This window comes from Pocillopora damicornis, chromosome 3 (genome assembly GCF_964200805.1).
Source record: "Pocillopora damicornis chromosome 3, jaPocDami1.2, whole genome shotgun sequence".
Taxonomy (NCBI): domain Eukaryota; kingdom Metazoa; phylum Cnidaria; class Anthozoa; order Scleractinia; family Pocilloporidae; genus Pocillopora; species Pocillopora damicornis.
This window is the reverse complement of record NC_142672.1, coordinates 25,713,708-25,735,448: the sequence shown is the minus strand read 5'-3', so window position 1 is coordinate 25,735,448 and position 21,741 is coordinate 25,713,708. Positions and strand designations below refer to the sequence as shown.

General features: G+C 39.5%; 1 protein-coding gene across 1 annotated transcript; it reads right to left on the bottom strand.

The window, feature by feature from the left end:
• Positions 1-4,800: 4,800 nt before the first annotated feature.
• On the bottom strand, positions 4,801-13,261 carry LOC149049068 (guanylate-binding protein 2-like). The gene is made up of 11 exons (XM_089199583.1): positions 13,189-13,261; positions 12,212-12,264; positions 11,957-12,113; positions 11,231-11,388; positions 10,398-10,581; positions 8,647-9,030; positions 7,805-8,097; positions 5,726-5,980; positions 5,439-5,561; positions 5,195-5,242; positions 4,801-4,851 (listed from the first exon to the last, which is right to left on the bottom strand). Exons 1-11 carry the CDS (start codon positions 13,259-13,261, stop codon positions 4,801-4,803), a joined length of 1,779 nt encoding a protein of 592 aa, XP_089055709.1.
• Positions 13,262-21,741: the final 8,480 nt, after the last annotated feature.

Genomic DNA, 21,741 nt, shown 5'->3' with positions numbered 1-21,741 from the left:
ACGTATTGTTAAGAAGAAAGTACCGGACTGGCGTGTCGTGCAACTAGCGCGCGGGCTGAGACATTTAACGTTAATCAGTTCGTAAGCAAGTTACGCGTACGATTTCTCGCGTGTGTGTTTTCGCAGTTTTAGTCGCATTTAGTCGCAGTTTTAGTCGCATTTGGGAGATTTTCGTTATCGCCTGTGTTTTTTCAGTTTTAGTCGCATTTAGGAGATTTTCGTTATCGCTTCCGAGTATTTCTGGTGACCACGATGTGAGGAAGGTATGAACTGGTGTTTGATTGAGGTTTCGTTTCCGATTTAAGTTTTTGATTCTTGAGTTGTGCACTATGGCTGCCGAATCCGAGGAAAGCGATGTTACCGAACTTACCGAGAAAAATGACGAAATTGCGAATGGAGTCGACAAACAGAAGCAAAACGACGTTCTGTTAATTCAGATTAAAAGAAGAAAATGCTCCGCAAAGACAAAAGTGACAAAACTCAGACATGAGTTAGAAAGACTATGCGTGAAGGATTCCGAAGTAACGGATATAGAAAGTATGATTGAGCAGTTGTGGGCAGCCCTTGAAGACGCACAAGAAATTTTAGAGGAACTGTCCGCCTTCAATGTCGAAATCGGAGAAGACAGTGGAAAAAACGAAGCTTTTAAAGTGTAAGAAACAATCGGAAAAGACGTACAAAGAGCGATTAAAGCGGGACAAAATGCGATCAAGGTCCGCGCATGCGTAGTCGTGAATATGAAGACGCCATTAGGCGAGAACACGACGGATCGTTACGAAGAATCGGCTCGAGAAGATAAGCTAAACGAGAGTCACCACAGCCACAACGACCGAAACCGATATTTGAAGCTGTTAAAAGTTCCGACAATCAATGGTGACAAAAGAAAGTTTGAAAATTTTTGGGCCCTCTTCACAAGTCTAGTAGATGAGTCAACGGAGCCAGTAAATTTGAAAATGGCAAGGCTGCGAAAATGCCTCACAGGGATTGAACGAATACGAGGAGGCCAAAGAGATATTAAAAATGAAGTATGGAGGTACGCGTCGGCTTCTGCGAGCCTACTTGAATCAACTAGAACAGGGGCCGTTAATAAGAAGTAACGCCATCCACGCATTGGAGAAGTTTGTTGACCTTGTTAGAATTACTGCGGTAAAGTTACAGGCCGAAAGAAGAGAAGCAGAGTTAGAAGATGGAACTCTTCACAGCTTGCTGGTGAAAAAGTTGCCTGGTCACCAGCTGGAAAATTACAGTCGCTGGTTGAACGAACACGCCACACAAAAATAAGTCATAGCTTTCAGAGACTGGTTGAAAGACGAAGTCAGATTCCGAATAGAAGCAGTGGAAATGGCGAACGTAAATGAGCCGAAACCTGTCGAGCGCATTAGACCACCGAGAGTACCGAGTTACCAGGAACAGAGCAGGATGCGAAATTTTCATACCTCTACAATAGGGAAAGAGCCAAATAGTAGGAAACCTCCATGTTCTCTCTGCCAGAGTTTCGATCACGGGGTGTGGTTTTGTAAGGAGTTTTATGACAGAGGAGTGGTGACCGCTGGAAGATCGCTAAAGAAAAAAAGTTGTGTTTTCGTTGCCTAGCCTCTGATCATAGGAGGAAAGATTGCCTAAAGGCCCGCACGTGTGGAATAGATGGTTGTTCTCGAAATCACTACCGTCTTCTTCATGGAAGTGAAATTTTGTCAGAAACCGGACCGATGACAATGTTGCCTCATGCTGACGATGGGAGACGCCCAGATGTTCCACGGGAGGGGGCGGCCGCTGTGACTCTGACCAGCTGTAATGCAGAAACGCCGACTGAGTCTTATTCTTTTCGAACTGTCCTTGTGTGGATAAAGGCTTATGGAAGAAAAGTAAAAATAAACGCCATCCTAGACGATGCATCGAACGAAACTTTGCTAAACGAAGCGGTTGCTGGAATACTGGGACTGCAAGAGCCATTCGAAAAGGTTCAAGTTTATGTGCTCAATGAAACCGTCGAAACATTTCAGTCCATGCCAATCAAAACTGAAATCGAAAGTGTAGATGACAGGTTTTCAAAGGAAATAAGCGCAAAAACGTGTCCGCAGAAAGTCATCATCGTCGCACGCGAGGAGATTCGCAAGTGGGATCACAAATGTAATGAATGTAAGAGAAGACGAAGCAAGCCAGCTTGTCAGATTATGGCGCCGCTCCCGAAAACGAGGCTCCGTTTCAGCTTCAGACCCTTCACCCAAACAGCCGTAGATTTTGCTGGTCCTTTGTACACTGTTCAAGGACGCGGAAAACCACGACAGAAGAGGTGGCTGTGCCGTTTTACTTGCTTGGAAACTCGAGCAGTGCATTTAGAGATGGCCTGGGGACTTGATACCGACACGTTCTTAAACGTTTTTGCCCGTCTCACCAGTCGCCGTGGAGTTCCTTAGGACGTGATAAACGACAGAGGCACAAATTTCGTGGGTGCAGTGGGCGAGTTAAAGACAGACAGAGACAGCGGAACTTAGACCGACATGGAGATTCATTCCACCAGGTGCCCCAAATTTTGGAGAAGCCCATGAAGTAATGGTGAAATCTGGTAAGAAAGCCATTTATGCCATTGTAGGAGAACGAGATGTAAATGATGAGGAGCTGATCACTGTGTTCGCTGGGGTGGAATCCCTTCTTAATTCCCGTCCGTTGACTTATCAGAGACGATGTTCCATTGACCCCTAACCATTTCTTGCACGGCCAAATGGGTGGACAATTCGCACCTGAGTCCGTCGAAACTACTCCTTTGCATCTGCGTCAACGATGGCGAAAGGTCAAGGACATTATTTCACGAGTGTGGAGGAGATGGCTCAAGGAATGTATTCCTGCCCTTAACAGCCGTCCAAAGTGGACTTCAGAATTCCGAGACCTAAAAGTTGGAGATGTAGTTCTTGTGATTCAGCCCGATACTCCAAGAGGACAGTGGCCGTTAGGACGAATTGCTGAAGTGTGTCCTGGACGTGATGGCCACATCCGTGTTGCTAAAGTTGTGTGTGGCGTCAAAACTGTCATGAGACCAATTAATGAACTGATTCCGCTTGGAATTAATTGTTAATCACTTATTTAGAAACACATTAGGACTAACTCCCAGCGTGGGGAGAGGGAAAATGTTAAGAAGAAGTACTGGACTGACGTGTCGTACAATTAGCGCGCGCACGCTGAGATATTTAACGTTAATCAGTTCGTTAGCAAATTACGCGTACAATTTCTCGCGTGTGTTTTTTCGCAGTTTTAGTCGTATTTAGTCGCAGTTTTATTCGCATTTAGTCGCATTTGGGAGATTTTCGTTATCGCTTCCGAACACGTATGTTAGTCAGCAGTATTGCTCCACTCTTTTTCCCTAACGTTTCAACCTCTTCTGATAAGCGTAGAAAATTAAAAGAAAAGTCATTTTCAACTTTTCTTAACTTTTTCCCTTTTGGCTATTCTTGTTTCGTGATTGTCCTCTCGCTGGAAGTAGATTTTTTCTGTTATTTTATTCGTGACCTCTGCTGTAACAGCATGTAATACAAGTGTCTTTAAGCCAACTGTTTATGATCTTAGCAACTCTAGCTACGAAAATACCAAATTTGCTTTCCATGTTTCTTACACTGCGAAAGCTTGATTCAAAGGGAGATAAACTAGAACTTACATTTCATAATTAAAAATTGATGACGAAGAGAGACTTAGGATTCGACCATCAAGACATTTGTAGCAAACTTGAGATAATACATCGATTTCATTTGTACATCACAGAAATCAATTCCAAACATAGTCAAGATAGTCAATTGAAACCTTTAAATAAATCACAGAATAAAACTTATTACTGTGTTTCATGTCCGCATGTTGTAACAACTCCACCTTCCAGCAAATTCATTTATTTGCAAACATAAGAGAATACTATCCAAAACTTTTCAACCTCTTTAAATAGCCCATAACATCAACTCAACTTTTAAACTAAAGAGGAAATTTGATTGATGTTTGAAATTAATTTCTGTAATGTGCAAATGAAATCCAGGTGTTATCTCTAAATTTCTCTCTTCGTCATTAAGTAGAATTACAATATTTTAGCTTCTCTTCCTTTAAATCAAACATTCGCAGCGCAAGAAACGTGTTAAACCAATTTCGTATTTCAGTACATGGACAGTTGGCTTAAACACTTACATCATTTGCAGTTACAGCAGAGGTTAACAAATAAAATAACACAAAAAATCTCAAAGAGACACCGGGAATTTCCAGCTAGAGGAAGATTATGAACAAGAATAGCAAAAAGAGAAAAAGTAAAAAAAGTTTTATAAGTTTAATTAAACACGAGTTTATCAGAGGAGGTTAAAACGTTAAGGAAAACTGTTGAGCAAGCAGTCAGACCTGGTAACTTTAAGAGAAGATATAAGAGAGACCCCATACGATTCTGGCGTATTGTTTTACTAACTCGCTGTTCTCACGTGATTACTCCTCAATTGACCGGTGATGTCTTAACTAGAAGTTATTACTGTCGTTTCTCTCAATTTTGGCTCATTTTCCCAAACGGAAATTATCAGCCACGCTCTATAGAATATAATTGCAACTGCTGCTGACATTATGATACATTAAATCTGAAAAAGAGAACATTCCCTATCTTCGAAAATTTGTTCAGAACATCAAAAACACTAACGAATGTCTTCAGCTGCTTGAAAATACCGCTGACTAACATGCGAGGTGATCGCTTCGCAAATTATGAGAACATTATCCCTCTGTTCCAGACCCCGTCAATTCCCTTCCCCATTCCCCAGACTGATCCCTGAATCCCCTTGAAGAAACTCCTCAACAGTAAGTGCTGAAGAGTTTTATCACAGTTTTTATTATAGTGAAGGACTGAAAGAGAAAAAAACTAACAAAAGAAGAAACTCCTCAACAGTAAGTGCTGAAGAGTTTTATCACAGTTTTTATTATAGTGAAGGACTGAAACAGAAAAAAACTAACAAAAGCTCTGCGTTAAGGCTAAGCTAAATCTGTATATCACAATTGATCCAAAAATGATTTTAACTCCTCAATTATTCTTTGATAACAACTTGAGCAACCGTAGGAAACACAAAGACACCAAATCACATATGTGGACCAATTTGGGTAATTTGGAAGCTAAAATGATCATCATAAACCCACGATAAATAAAAAAAACTAAAATTTTAGGTTTTTCAACTTTCTGAACTGTGTTTACCTTATCATCTTGAATTTTCTTCTCCTTCGCCAAGTAATCTTTTTCCGTCTACATTTGAATGAAAGTAAAGATATTATTTTATACAAGTGCGTATTTAAGTTTCATAGCGATCACTGAGTGAGGTTACCTCCAATTCTTATAGAAAGTAAGAGGCTTTCTTTCTGTAATAAGTGAGAATCGTGCTTTTGCCCTAGTTTTTATCGCAGATCAAATGTTCCTATAGGCAATAAGGTTATGTATTTACCCGGATTCGCTCCATCTCCTCCTCCTGCTTAGTGTTTTCGAGACGAATACTTAGCAGACTTTCATTGAAATCTTTTAATTTCTTGAGAAGGTGTTTGTACTGATCCCTCTCTTTTTGAAATTGCTGCCGACAAATGAATAGATCAATCAAGATAAAATATACAGATGGAAAATAAGAAATTGATTAGATAAATAAGCACCTTTCAAATATGATATAACTGGAATAACGCAACACAACGTCCATTTTCATCGAGGCTGTTTTAAATAGGAGACAGTGCTGTTGCTTACCTTATGAAATTTGGTTAGCACACTAGCACGGATCTCCTTAGATCCCACTGCATTAGACTTGTACTCCAATTCAATAATTGCACATCCACTGTCAATCTCCATAAAAGACACTGTTTCTCCTCGTGGTCCACGAACCCGCTCGAGGACTGGATCTAAATGCTTTTCCTTCAGCCGTTTGACGAGCTTTTCACAGCTTTGTTCGGTCAAATTGTCGTTCTCGGTTTTCCATCTCCTGCACTTTTCAATTCCTTTCTTCTGTTGAGTCAAAGAGCATTAGCACCATGTAGAAAAGATGCCAAAATCATTCACAGATTAGATTAGCCTAGCCAACAGCCTAACTGCTACACAAATCGGTAGATATATGGGTAGATAAATAGATAGATAGATAGAGAGGTATATGGAGAGATGAATAGATATAAAGTTACATTGCAGACGAAAAGGAAGATTCTATAATCGTGCTAACTAACTATAAAATGGGTTGCCCTTTTGTTTTTTTTCAGATGATGTAAGCTTCACTTAAACGACAAAGCTTTTAAAGTATAAGAAATATGAATCTATTAATCATCTACGAATGAAACTAGGAGGCAATACTACGCTGTAGAGTTCTACTAAAATTTTAACTGTTTTAAAAGCTCGCATGTACCTCACTCCAGTATATGCAAAGCTGATGCGGTAGTAGTCAGCTTTAACTGCCCGTAAAGATAAATGAATAGATAGATAGATAGATAGATAGATAGATAGATAGATGGATTGATAGTTGGGTAGATAGATAGATGGATAAATGGATAGATGAGTAGATGGATAGATGGATAGATAAATAAATTGATAGATAGATAAATAATTAGATGAATGGATGAATGGATAGATGGATGGATAGATAAATCGATGAATATATGATAAATGGATAGATAAATAGATAGTTAGATAGATTGATAGATAGTAAGATAAATGGATGGATGAATGGATAGATAAATAAATGAATAAATGGATAGATGGATGGATTGATATATATCTGATAGATAGACAGATAGATAAATAGGTTAATAAACAGATTGATGGGTGAATGGATGGATGAGTGGATGGATTGATAAATGGATGAATAGGTGGATGGATGGATAGATAGATAGATAGATAGATAGATAGATGGATAGATAGATAAATAGATGGATGGATGGATGGGTAGATAGATAGATAGATAGATAAATGGATGGATGGATGATAGATAAATAAATAGATGAATGGATGAATGGATGGATGGATGAATAGATGAATAGATGGACAGATGGATGGATTGACAGCTGGATAGATAGATAGATAGATAGAAAGATAGATAAATAGGTTAATAAACAGATTGATGGGTGGATGGATGGATGAGTGGACGGATGGATAGATGGATGAATAGGTGGATGGATGGATGGATAGATAGATAACTAGATGGATAGATGGATAGATGGATGGATGGATAGATGGATAGATGGATAAATAGATAGATAGAAAAATAGATAAATGGATGGATGTATGATAGATAAATAGCTTAATAAACAGATTGATGGGTATATGAATGAATGGATGGATGAATGGATGAATAGATAGATGGATGGATGGATGGATGGATGGATGGATAGATAGATAGATGGATAGATAGCTTAATAAACAGATTGATGGGTGGATGGATGAATGGATGAAAGGATGAATAGATGAATGGATGGATGGATAGATAGATAGATAGATAGATAGAAAGATAGATACACAGACAGATAGATAAATGGATGGATGGATAGATGGATAGATAGATAGACAGAGAGATAAAAAGCTTAATAAATAGATTGATGGGTGGATGGATGGATAAATGGATGAATAGATAGATTGATGAGTGGATGGATGGATAGTTATCTATATAAACATAGATAGATAGATAAAAAATGGTGCATATATAGATAGATAAATAGATAGTTTCATAGATGGATAGATAGATTGATTGATTGATGAAGAATAGACCATTGAATATAGCAGTTAATACATTTGTTAAAAACAGACAAGCTAACCACGCAGAGTTTAACGCTATGTTATCCATCTCACCATCAACTCTTCATAATCAATTTTGACGCGGTCAGAAGAAAGGCCATTGGTTTCTTTACTGAACACGTCCATCATTTCACGTGATGCAGACTCATGGGTCGCCTGGATCAACTCATCATTACAGGGAAGTTTGGATAGTTCTGCCTTCATCTTTTTGTCATAAGCCATGAGCGCTTTACGTTTGGCGTCCTTGCGCTTTATTTCCACGTGCCTTTCCCAAGTTGTCTGCACGTTCGGTACGTTGTTTGGATCATTTATGGCCTCGATATACAGTGTTGTCAAGGTTGCTAGGCCTGTTTTATGAGTTGTAGCAAAAGTAGAAAGAGAAAACACGAAATAATAAACTAATTCGGGCCACGAATTCTAATTCCCTAACAATAATCGCATGCAAATTTCGTCATTGGTTGATATATTTGCACACTTAGCAACTATGTACGTTGATAGCGGCGATTCGCCCCTTCAACTTCGTTGTGCAGCTCAACTTTGTGATAAGTAATCATGTGATAATTTACTAAGGATTTCGTGGCAATGTGCGAAGAAAAAATCTAGAATGTGCTCAGTTAGGTGAGAATTTGCTGATACGGCATATCATCCTTAAAAAGAGTGAAACATCTACCTTCGCTCATTTCTCTGTTTATTTTACAATCCGTTCAGAAAATGCGGCTTTAAAGTAATTGGATACAACGTCTGACACGTATTTTATTGACTAACTTTGTAAAACCATGCCTTGAGCTACTGTGAGATATTACATTGACCACAAATTTTGGATAAATGGATACATCGAGCGTAAGGAAACAAGTTAATTATTTCACTTTGTACGTGGCTGGGTAAAACTGAAATACCTTCCCCAGTGACGAACTCTCCCTCGTTGCCGCTCTTCTTAGGACCCATAATGGACCTCAGCAATTCTTCGAATCGTTTCACCTCAGTGAAGAAGACAGGATTCATTTCATTCTTATATTTCCTGGTGTCTTTCATATGCTCTTTCTTGTAAGATGGAGTTGGTAGACAAAAAGCATCAAAGCCAGCAAAAAAGTGCAGAATGCTTTCAGCAATACGATGGTTTTGATCAATTTTCTCGGCTTTCTCAGCTTTCTCAGCCTTCTCGGCCTTCTCGGCTTTCTGGGCTTTCTGGGCTTTCTGGGCTTTCTGGGCTTTCTCGGCTTTCTCGGCTTTCTCGGCTTTCTCAGCTTTCTCAGCTTTTTCAGCTTTCTCAGTTTTCTCAGCTTTAAAAACCTGAAATAATGACAATGAAAAAAACATGCTGTTCTTCATATTACTTAAAAAAAAAAGGTTCATTGCTTCGAATTGGGAATGAAGTCACAAATATACAATGTATTCAAAATTACTCAATCAATAAATCCTATTTTTCCTGATCTCTATTTTGCTCTAGATCTCAGGAGAAGTCAAAAGGTGGCGGAATAAAACTTTTCTTGTCAGACGGGCGATATAGCTGAGTTTGCCTCTAATTTCTTGCGACCCTTAGCCATCTTCGTCAACGGAGACGACGGGATAGCGCTGATGGCTTGATCTGCCTTACCTTTGGAGGAGATCCCTCTTGTGACTAATCTTCCAAATTTCCCTTTCTGTTGCCCTTACCTTTGTCAAGAAGTATTCCTTGATGTCCTTGAAGTTGGGTGGTATGTCAGCCATGACGTCTCTCAGGAGCCAAATAAAATGAGGGAAAGTTTGATGGAAGGCGTCCTCATTTTTAACTGGAGAGCCGGTTCTGATATCTGATCTGGCCTGAATTTGCGTGGACAGTCTTACTAAGTAGCTAATACCTTGTCAAGATAAATTTTTTTTATTTCTCGTTGGACTTAGTTTCCCGATCTTCGCGATTGTCGGAAAAAGCGACATAAAAACCCGCTTAAGGAAGTTTAGCAAAATGAAGCACTAAAAATTCTCTACCCTGCCAAATACTTGTTCAATAAAGGTCAACCTCAGTTTACTGCGTATAATTTTGTCCACGTTTTTTTTTTAATTCTCGGCGTATGAGCCCTCCTTGTCTGTAGTTCTCATAACACATCCTATTTGGCTCCTTGCAACTCGTCACAGCAAGCTGATCCTACTTTTTAATTCTATATGCTTGTTAATTATTTCTTATATGGTAAGAAGTGAACTGTCGGGTCTACAAATCTCCAATTTTATTTAGTAGCGGCTATGGCATACCGAGCGTAAGAGTTGGTTCTCTTTTAGAAATGAACAGCTGTATACGTAAGCGTAAATAGACGGTGTCGTGTACTTTTGAATAGCTCTGCTTAATAGCAAAGGAAAAATTTAAACTTTTTTAGCTTCCTTTTATCATTATGTGGTTTCTTCAGTGTCACTGAAACTATAGCTACTGCAAATTAACATCAGTTATACCAATTCTGAGGCGAACTGTCTTTTAATGCAGATCAGTATTTTGACTATTTCGCAAAATTTAGTTCTTTATAGAAATATTTTTCCAAGTCGCAAAATGAAAGTCCCGCGAAATATGCCCGTTTCATTTTCGCGAAATTAAGTTCCCGCGAAAATAAGTAACAAAAAAGTACAATGAACTGACTAACGAAAGATATATTTAAAATTGCGATTGTCACTTTTTTGTTACAAAAAGGATACTTCAATTGATCGAGGTTATTCCTCTTGGGAACTCCTTTAGAATTGTAAATCAAAACCGAAGCCAGTAAAACTGTCAAAATGAAGATTTGATTATCATGTTGTCCCTCAGTATCTGTGCTATCAGTTCCCTCTGAATCCAATAACACAACTCTTAGGTCACGACCACTGCAATCCTTAAATAAATAGAAAGAAAATCAATTAAAAGTCGTTACGGCTTTTAGGGAATTTTCGCAATGCGATCATTAAAGGGTAACTGACGGCAAATTTTCCCCTTTTTTCGCTGTCCCAATACATTCTCCTCCGGTTAAGGAATCCTAAAAATGCAAATAAACGGTGTATTGTGCAAAACAAAATTTTCTACAAATTTTTGTGATGCTAAATTGACGGACATTTTGATAAAGTTCTGATGCAGGTCACGTGATGTGTTACGTCACACGTTTGCAAGGCAGTAAAAAGGGTCATATCAAGACCTGAAAGTATCAACTTCGCCCTCTCTGTCTAGTTGCTACCGTAATTTGCCAGCGGAAAAATGAAGATTTCTTCCATATTGTTACCAGCCACCACTGAGAGACTAAAATACGAAGTGAGAAATAAAATAATTTCTCAAAAAGGGGTAAATCATCGAGATGCTACAGATCGCGTTTCTGAATTCAGAGCCACAGGTAAATTGCACGCCATGAGTGTTAAAAATTTCCTAGAATAGTTCTTTGTGCGTAAGTTTTCACTTATACCTTTATTCACCTGATTATATTTATTATTTATTGAATTTGATGAAAATAGATAAGAAACTGATATGTATTATTCTATTACTAACTCTTTTACCTTAACTATATTTGGTAAAATCCAAATCCAGATCCCCATGGTCTCGGGATCCATCGTATGTCCCACTGGAAAAACATCTGGCTGGTCAAATGCTTTGCTTAAAATGAAGGATTTGCCATCCCGGCATGGGCCAACTATTGACACAACACTAATGGGTTCTGCCAAGGGAAAAAAGTGAAAAGTCGTTTTCTGTGCTTTTTGCAAAAACAATGAGAAAAAAAAGGAGTAGAAGAAGAAGAAGAAGTAGAAGTAGATGAAGAAACACAAGAAGAAGAAACTGAAGAGAAAGGAAGAGAAGAGGTGGAAGAAGAAGGGGGAGGAGAAGAAGTGATAAAGAAGAAGGAAGAGAAGAAGAAAAAAAAGAAGAAGAAAAAGAACAACAACAACAACAAAAGCAACAGTAACAGGAACAAGAACAAGAAGAACAAGAAAAAGAACAAGAAAAATAAGAAGAACAAATACACCAACAGCAGCAACAACTAAAGCATTAAATACGGAGAAAAGAAATGACTATCAAAGAAACATTAAGGAATATTAAGTATTTGAAGAGGAAGTGGGTAAGAACAGGAGGATGTCGCTATCAATGCAGACTTCTATGGAGTGACGGGGAAGAGATACAAATGAGAAAATTAGGGTTAGGGTTGGTGGGGGGGGGGGGTGCTGTTAAGAGTGGCTAGTTGTTAAAAGTGTTAAGGAATAAATTGAAGTGTTATAAATGTAGCATACCTTTGATTTTTTTCAACTGTGCTACTGCTTCATCAACAATGTACAAGTTACGGCGCACCTCTCCAGTTTTAACCAGCCTGCCTGTCTTGTTATCATACTTCATGTTGTTAGGAATGCACAGTGGTATAGCTTTGCTGGCAGTTTGCTTTTGCAGACGCTATTCGACATAAAGAGAAGTAAAAAGAATATGACTTATGCGACTGTCATCGAAAGTCTTCAGCATGTTGATCATTTCATTCTGGTACTAATACTTACATTCATGGTGACTCTGGTAAGTCGATATCTATACCACAGCGACCAGTGCTGAACTGTAAAGAATATCAACAAATTAAAAATAAAATTTGCTAGTTACTGGAATGGAGACAGCGACACTGAAGTAAAATCTTAATGGATGATCCTATATTTCAACTTTTGTCTTAAAAATTCTATAACTTATGATAGTTGCTTCAGTTTGGTCCTGCTGCACAAAAAAAGCATTCCACTGAACAATTTTTTATTTAACAAATGAAGAAGCCTTGACTGTGCTCTGTTCTGTTTAAAAGCACGCAGGAAGCGGTTGGAGCACGAAAGAAGTGTAGGGAGAAACACGAGACTACGTCTCGTTTTTCTTCCCACTTCTTGAGTGCTCTAACCGCTTCCAAAGTGCTTTACAACAGAACAGAGCATAGTCAAGGCTTCTCTATTTGTTTTATAATAAAGGATCAACTAAATTCCCTGCGCATTACTTCCAATTTTCAGAACAAATTTTAATTCCAAAGCGAACAAAAATGTCGTCAGCATGCTTTATACTCTCATAAAGCACGCTGCAACAAGCCAATCAGAATTGTTGTTATAATAGTTCAAATAAACTGATTGGCTGTACAAGACTAAAGCTGTCAAAAATGTCAAACCATCAAAGTTCAAAAACCATCAAAGTTCACATTCTGCGGCAATTGTTCACAAACTTAAGTAGTTTGCCTGAAGTTTTTTAGTCTCTAAGACAGAATGTGGAGGTGAAATGTTCTGTGAAATCCAGCCGAATTGTGGCTCACAAAGACACGCAAGTTTTTTCACATGACAAATAGTAAACAACCTCCTCAAGGCGAGTTTTACGAATGAACGACAGCCGACTTCACAGAAACATGAAGATTGCTCGGGATGACAGAGCCGTAAAACTCGGTTGCAGTGACTGATGTGGCCTTCACCACTCAGCGCATAAGAAAGGACATCAGAGCAAGCTCTTAGTTGTTTACTTGAAGGACGGTCGATGTAATTTCTGAGGCTTGCTTCGCAGGCGATCTCCGAGCTAGCCACGTTGGACCTCATTCTGACACTGTCATGATTAGTATGGATTATAACAGTCATGCCACTTTGGCTATGTTTTCTTTCATTCCTGCCTTGTTGTTTTGTTGTTGAACTCGAACTTTATATACTATACAAGTGTTAGCTGTGTTTGATTTTTATTACCATTCGTAAGATTGCAATCTGAATGAGCGTGAAAACCTTCAAAACTGGGACTGTCCATTTCGTTTTCTCTATAAGGATTTTTGTCTCTGCTCACATTATAATAACATCAATTACGGCGCCTGGCATGTTTATAAACCTTTCCTTGGTTGTTCCGTTGCTACTTGCCGGATCGCTTGTTTTGAAATTTCCCTTTCAATTAACGAAAAAAAGGTAGAGAAAAGTCCCGGAAAAGGTCGAACATAGTCATAGCCAAGATGGCATGACAGCTTCAGCTCAGCTTTATGCTCTATACTCTCATAGAGGACGCTCTTTCAACCAGTGACAGCATGCATTATATCCGAACTTTATTATAATAACATATTAAACATATGCTGATATTTAGCTCAAAGCCAAAATTCGTACTGTGAATTCAAAATCTTTTGTAGTGTTTGTGTACCCCTTGCTAACGACCCTCGTGCCCTCAGCTGGTGGGCTTCTTTGTAAACCTGGAGACACTTGCATAAAATTGGGGTTTTGTTAAACACATCTCAATGAAACCCTACAAGGAATGAAAACTCTACTCATGCATACCATGGCAAATTTATAAAAAACTTTTTCCTGGTGTGCTTTTATAAGGTCTGTGGTCGATGTTTTCCAATTGTTTCGCAGACTTAGATCTAGACTGAAAGAACTTACCGACTCTTGGTGCCATCCGACAAAAAATGGTTAGGAATATGTCAAAATAATAAAGTGAGGCTATTCCCTACATCTAACATGGTATAGCAATGAGATCTTGGCTGGGAAAAATAATACATCAACTATTTACATATCGTGAACAATAACTTCCAAAGAACGCCTCTGGTAGAGGGTTTAACTCAACCTTTCAATATTTATTTATCTGTGGCGTACTGGAGAGAACATACTTAAGAGTAGGCTAATTCAAGGCTCTGATATAAGAAAATTTTCAGGGAGCCCTTTGGGCTTCCAACCATTCCAGCTAGGGTTCCCAGTCCTCCAAGTTGGTCACCCAAAAGTAATTAATTAATATATTGATTAACCAAGCAATTAATAATTTATAATTAGTTTATTTCATTTTTTAATCAGTTAATATTTAATTAAACCATAAATCTCAATAATTTAAGCCGTTTAGAAAGTGTTTAACTTTTGGTTTTGACGTTAACCATATATAATACACTGTCAGATTACTTCTGGCTCCTTTTTGGCACAAACAAGTTTTACCCCCAGTTAATGGAACACTTTATCAAAGGTATGATGACAAATTATCATAGAACAGTCAAGGATCTCATACAGCTCATGAAGATCTTGATCCATCTCCTTAATATTTTTTCACAGAGTTAGCAATCTTTAAGATCGCCGCTCTACAGCTTAAGTTATCTGTGAAGTACGCCAATTTTATTTAAAGCAAAAGGTGCGAATTCCCATATGATGACATCGGAAACCCATCCAAGTTTCGCGCCAAATGACCGTAATAAAATACCTCCCGCATTAAGAAATTTTCCCTAAAAATTTCCTTGTTCATCCATTTTTCATAAAAGGAGTGAGAGGCAAAATGAAAAAGCCGTACATATTGCAACTGACTATATGTAGAAAGTTGAAATTTTCGGAAAGTCGACGAAAATTTGACTGGATATTTTCCGGTACAGTTAAAAATAAAGTTACTAGTCTGGCCATGAGAACCATCGGGAAAGGTAATCTGTAATAAATCGTGGCGCTTTGAAAGTGAAACGTTTTTATTTCTTTCTTACACTTGCAGGAAAGCTGTGGGATTGTGGAAAAGCTACATTTTAAATCTTTCTCTGAAAATTAAAACTTTCACACCGTGTGACGGAGTGTGTTGCTGTTTTAGGCAGTGAACTTGTGTTATTTTTCAAAATGGCAATTATGCTTCTTTGGATATTTTAAAACCGTTCAGGACTTTCATTCGAAAACACCAAAATAAACAAGTCTAATTATGAAATGGTTATAAGCTCAGTTCTCGCCAAATATTCATAAAGTAATTGCAAGTCTCTTATCACAGCGATGGATAAACACCTGCAAACAAAGCGGGCTAGCCGGAAACTTGCATATAGAGAGAATCTTGGTCCGAAATAAAGATAGACGCGCTACACTTTCCATATCCATCGAAACGCTGAAGTAAATCAGGCATTGATTATTTCAAGGAAAATCGCGGTGTTTAAGGCATATTTTTTGAAATATCCGTGCGGTTTATCACGCGTGAAGTGAAAGGAATTATTGTTTCAATAATTATTGTAGTTTAGGTTAGTTTGAAATCATGTGGAATGAAACGTGACAATAACTTCGAACGTAAACAATTCGACTACAAGTCGCGCAAAGGAATATTTTTCTGCTAGTAACGCATACAAATTAACCAAATGAAAATGTAGCAACCAATCGCCAGATTTACCACAGGCGAATGCTGCACAAGGGGCCGAGTACGAGTGCCCGGCTGGGTGGGACCAAATGTTAGTCGCCTGGGGCGACCGGGGGCCACTAGAGCACAGCCTTGTTAATTTAGTCAGACAGCACTATATTCTTAATGGCTTCTGGCCATGCAAAGTATTGCACAAGTCATTGTGGCGGGTTTGTTCCAGAGTTAGGCTTATCAGTCTCGTCTCCGGATCTTGATTTATGCCTTCATCTCGTAAAGCAAGTAACGCAAGACGCGAAAGAACAAGAATAAAACCAGTCGTACGCAAACAAATTATCAAATACAGAGGCAAGAGTCATCCGCTGTTTTGTTTCTAGTTATATGGAAAGAAAGTCTGCTGAATTTATTTAACACAGGCGTCGCATAGATCTTCAGAAAAATATGATAAGATATTTTGTATCACACTTACAACACTTTAGAAACAGAATATAATGTTGTAAAATTTAAAAAACGATCTCTGGCTAAAACTTTAAAAATACGAGCTTTCGGCTGTTTGCGCTACAGCCTTCAACGGGTAAAATGATAAAAAGGTAAGAAATACTAGGTGTGAAGTACAAAGTAGGAAATTAAAAATGCTAATAACTAAGAATGTTTGTTAAAAATACTAGGTGTGAAGTATAAAGTAGGAAATTAAAAATGCTAATAACTAAGAATGTTTGTTAAAAAGAATGTTGTATTGTCCGGGCAAAGGACAGGAATTGTTGTCCGCATTGGGAGTTAACTTGGAATGCCACGCTTCTAGTGTTTTTCTTGTTCTAAAACTGCCTTTGTCAATAATAGATGCATTATCAAAGTCTATTGCGTGAGTATTGGCCCAGACGTGATTGGAAATTCTTGAGCCTTTTGCCGCGGTTTTCACATTTCTGAGGTGTTCTTTCTTTCTTGTGTTGAAGGCTCTGCCAGTCTCACCAATATAACACCATGAACAGTCACCACAAGGAATTTTATAAACAACATTTGTTTGAGATTCCAATAATGGTCGAAATTTTGGGGCCGGGAACTGTTGTTGGAGGGTGATAAGTGATAAAAAACACGACATCACAGTGGTGAACAAACCACTTATCACCCTCCAACAACAGTTCCCGGCCCCAAAATTTCGACCATTATTGGAATCTCAAACAAATGTTGTTTATAAAATTCCTTGTGGTGACTGTTCATGGTGTTATATTGGTGAGACTGGCAGAGCCTTCAACACAAGAAAGAAAGAACACCTCAGAAATGTGAAAACCGCGGCAAAAGGCTCAAGAATTTCCAATCACGTCTGGGCCAATACTCACGCAATAGACTTTGATAATGCATCTATTATTGACAAAGGCAGTTTTAGAACAAGAAAAACACTAGAAGCGTGGCATTCCAAGTTAACTCCCAATGCGGACAACAATTCCTGTCCTTTGCCCGGACAATACAACATTCTTTTTAACAAACATTCTTAGTTATTAGCATTTTTAATTTCCTACTTTATACTTCACACCTAGTATTTTTAACAAACATTCTTAGTTATTAGCATTTTTAATTTCCTACTTTGTACTTCACACCTAGTATTTCTTACCTTTTTATCATTTTACCCGTTGAAGGCTGTAGCGCAAACAGCCGAAAGCTCGTATTTTTAAAGTTTTAGCCAGAGATCGTTTTTTAAATTTTACAAGATGTTTTATCCTGGCTGCGGCCCCTCTATCTTTTCAAGAATATAATGTATTGCTTTTCGTTCAGGTGCCCTCGAATATAAAGGATATAACCGCGACGCATTGCTAGGTCTCTACTGTTCAACCGAGGTCGAGATTTGCATATTATTTGACTAATAAACCAGCCCAATTCTTTAAAGGACCAAAATTATCAATGAGAACTATCACACGCTTCTAAATACATCACCGCTTTTCTCGACGATCTAAGCTAGAAATACTCTTTTGAGGCGCGGAAACACTATTCTAGAAAGTAATTAATATAAAGTTCACTCAGGTTTTGACAAAGAATAAAGGCCTCAATTTCCCCGAAGGGGACCCTAAGCAAACCGTTAAGTTTATGATAACGCTCTGCGTTGAATAGTTTTTAGGGTTGATGGCTATTTTTTTGCCTGACTATACGGCAACCTCTACCTCGGCGACAGCTGTTGAACGTACGTAAACATTTGAACGTCATATGCGACACAGGTCCACGATCAACACTCCGTTGATCGCTTCGTCCTTCGCAGGCGAACATATACTCAAGGCTATAATCAGTGATATTCCATTCTATCGTCTATTTGATAAGAGGAAGGTTCAAATATCTTACCAGTTTTTTCGACGAGATAGCCTTGATATTCTCCTTACGGATGAAGATTGTAAATGAGAAATTTCCACTTTTTGCAGCTATTGTATGATTGACTTCTCTTTCCTTGAAATTCGTAGTTATATGCAATGTCTACCTCTCGAAGGCACTCGCTTGCAGCCGCAGAATCTACCCCCCACAAGACTCAGTATAGTGCCATGCAAAAATAGAAGGATATCTTTGTCGAATACTTTATATGATCTTTAGACGTTTCATCATCACATTAGCAAGTGACAAGCTTCAAGCGAAATTTGATAGCTGATAGGTTAGCATCACGTGCAGAGGGCATGGGGTAAAATATAGACCGGACCATTGGACTTTTTCTTTGGAAAGGTTTCCGGACTCTTTTTGAGATCAATTTTTGGACCAATTTTTCGACAATTTCTTGGGATATTTTTTGGACCTTTCTTGAATCAATTTTTGGACCCCTTTTTGGAACACTTCATGGGGAGGAAGCAAATCGTAAGTATTCGAGGAGGGGTGGGAGGCAAACTGTTGTTACTAAGTGAGGGGTTGAAGACGAACTACTAGATGACAATGTTATTTCAATATGATGCGAATGAGAAACTAGTCAGCCTCTCACCCCTCCCTGAGAATCGAGGGGCTGTATCTCACTCCTCCCTGATGGTCTACCTCCCCCCGAAAAAATGGTCTAAAAATTGGTCAAAAAATTGGTCCAAAAACTGGTCCAAAATGGTCCAAGTCTTAGGATCCAATGGTCCAGTCCATATTTCATTCTATGCTGTTATTTTTGACCATGGTCTCCGATTCTTTTAAAAATTCTTATCTTTTCTTCGATGTCTACCTCTCGAAAGCACTCGCTTGCAGCCGCAGAATCTACCCCCCATAAGACTCAGTATAGTGCCATGCAAAAATAGAAGGATATGTTTGTCGAATACTTTTTATGATCTTTGGACGTTTCATCATCACATCAGCAAGTGACAAGCTCCGACCAAAATTTGATGGCTGATAGGCTAGCATCACGTGCAGAGGGCATGGGGCAAAATATAGACCGGACCATCGGACCTTTGGACCATTGGACTTTTTCTTCGGAGTATATAGAGGTGATAACATCTGTGTGAAGTTACGTACTTGTAGCCATGCGAAACAGATATTTTGTATCGGTATTTCGCCCACGATGACGTGCGAATGACAAATGGGGACTATGACCGTGATCTGTTGACATCTGATAAAACATGCTACTGATTCTGGTGAAAACATTCTGGGCTCATATTACATTTGAATACACGGGTTATAAAACGTACCTGATGAAATAAATCCAATTTGGAGTGCTAATAAAAGTACAGTTGCCAAGCCTGCTGTACGTGGGAAACTACGGCCGGTCGCTGACTTTATACACCCAACCGTGTGCAACATTTTAGAATAATAACGGCGGCTGCAAACTGCTCAGAGATTCTTCAAGAGTCACACTGGTCACTTTTTTGGATGATCAGTCGTTTGAATAAATAAGATCAAATGCTTTACAGGGGGTCTTTACACATCGAAAACGATCTGTATCATCTGTACTTTTTGACATTAATAGAACCACAGGGAGCCTAGGGTATCAGGGTATTATTATCAGACGATTGCCCCCTCTCCCCCCTGGGGTCTCTGTGCTGATTTGATTTGATTGTTTTTTTGGGGTGGGAGACATTATATCTATTTATTTACATCTGGTTCATCCCAAACCGTCTCCAAAAGTCTGGAACAAAAACGCTATATTCTGGTCCGCTATCTGTACGCCTCTCCATGATGTCACCTCCAATCCAGTCTTACCATTCCGCAGGCTTTTTAATGAAAAGAGAGGGACCTCTACACAAAAAGGCATATGAGATGAAGGACCAGACTAAAGATACCCCCTCCCAGAAAACCCGCGAGGGTTCTCGATTCTGTGGTTAAAGCGCGTTCACAGAGTTAGCTGATGTTTCACCCTCTCCCAGAGATTATACCGCCGAATCTCTCTTTCCAGTAGCTCTAGATCTTGGTCACCAACGTTTATGTCGCTGGCCTGCGTCAATTTTCCGGTTTTCCTTAAAGTCGCCAGTCTAGAAAAATAGTTTGCAATCTGCTGAGCTGTGAGCCACTCCTGTTTGTCGAACAAGCGTTGGTTAGTACCCTCTCGACACAGTGTGCGTATTCGTCTTGAAGCATCAGGCGGGGTCACCTTGCGCCCAGTCGCTTCACCAACAAGAAATAGCGCGACAAGGAAGTTCTTCACCTGTTCCGGAACCTGCTGCACTTCCTTGCCTTGAGGGCCCAGCCACGAGGCATACTGTTGGAGCTGTTGGCGGTAGAATTACTGGATGTCTTGTGGGTCTCTGGTATTTTACTTTAGAGAGGAGCATTTCGCCGCCCACTGCCGTTTGATGTGATCGTACTGCGTCTCCCGGTGGAGATTGTACTGGTGCTTGCCGAAGTCGAGATAGCTGACAAGGAAGCTTTTAGAGCGGTAGACTTTTGTACACCCTTCCTCAGGACATGAAAACAAGGCACTTGCAGTTTCTTCGCAGTTACGTTCTCCCACATCTTTCGCTGATGGTGGATTTCTCGACCGAGGAACTGGCTTTTTCAACGCGCCTTTTGCGGTGTTTGGTGCGCGGAAGGGCCTTTTTCCAAGATCCTACTCTCACACCAAATGCCCGCCACACCTTGATACTACCACGCTCGTACTGGAAATTATTTAGCTGACTTATGCCGCCCACTTTACGGGTGTTAACATTTGCTTTGCTTAGTCGAGGTCGTATACAGCAGCCCAGCAGCCTTAAACCTCCCCGCATGAGTCAACAGCCTCCTTCAACTGCGCTGCAGTAGTAACATCATGACCTGCAAAACAATATCCACAAGCATGAGTAAGTACATGTTTGAGGCTTCAGGTGCCGTGACCTTTAGGGGAGGTACGCGAAGCATGCTGGATCTTCGGGCATGGGCTATATACTACAAGGCGCAATGTTCTACGTGTGGCCACTGTTGCTTTAATTTCGATTTTTAGACTCCATTGCAGTTTTATTCATAATTGTAACCACGGACAGACGATATCGAATTTGTTAGCGTGGCGCATCAATGTGGTGATCTTACCTTCGTTGATATATCTCTCAACATGCGCCTTGAGTAGTGCGATCTTTCGGTCGCACACCGTCCTTGCCACTGTTTGCCTCACTGAAGCTTTAGTCCTTCAACACAAGCCCCTGACGTGCGATAAGAACGGCGGCGCTAGTGAGAAGAGCGGCATTATGGCAGCAGCCTGCACTGTCATTTCTCAGAAACAATTCATTCACTCCAGGCTCCATGCGTACTCTCTCGGAAGCCACGCTCTCCAACACCGAGGCCACGGCGAACCAATCTTGATCGCAGGCGTCAAAAATGTGGACCAGTGTACGCACCCAATATCATGCAAGTAAAAGCCCAACGTTTAGTTGCATAGAACGACTGCGAAAATCAGATATTGTCATGGTCCAAATTTTCGTTTTCCTGTAGATTTGAATAGTACATCATATTATATACAGCTCTATAGAGAGACTTGATAAGAGCTCGCGATACTTTCTTCCTGACCGCTCCTGACTACAGCCTTTCTGAAAATTCAAATACCAATTACCTCAAATTCCACATC

Coding starts and splice junctions, on each gene's coding strand:
- LOC149049068 (XM_089199583.1), bottom strand. CDS start 13,261: ATGAGGTCCAACGTGGCTAGCTCGGAGATCGCCTGCGAAGCAAGCCTC. Junction 10,582..11,230: donor TTTTACCAAATATAGTTAAG/GTAAAAGAGTTA, acceptor TATTTATTTAAG/GATTGCAGTGGTCGTGACCT. Junction 5,981..7,804: donor TTGATTATGAAGAGTTGATG/GTGAGATGGATA, acceptor TTGACTCAACAG/AAGAAAGGAATTGAAAAGTG.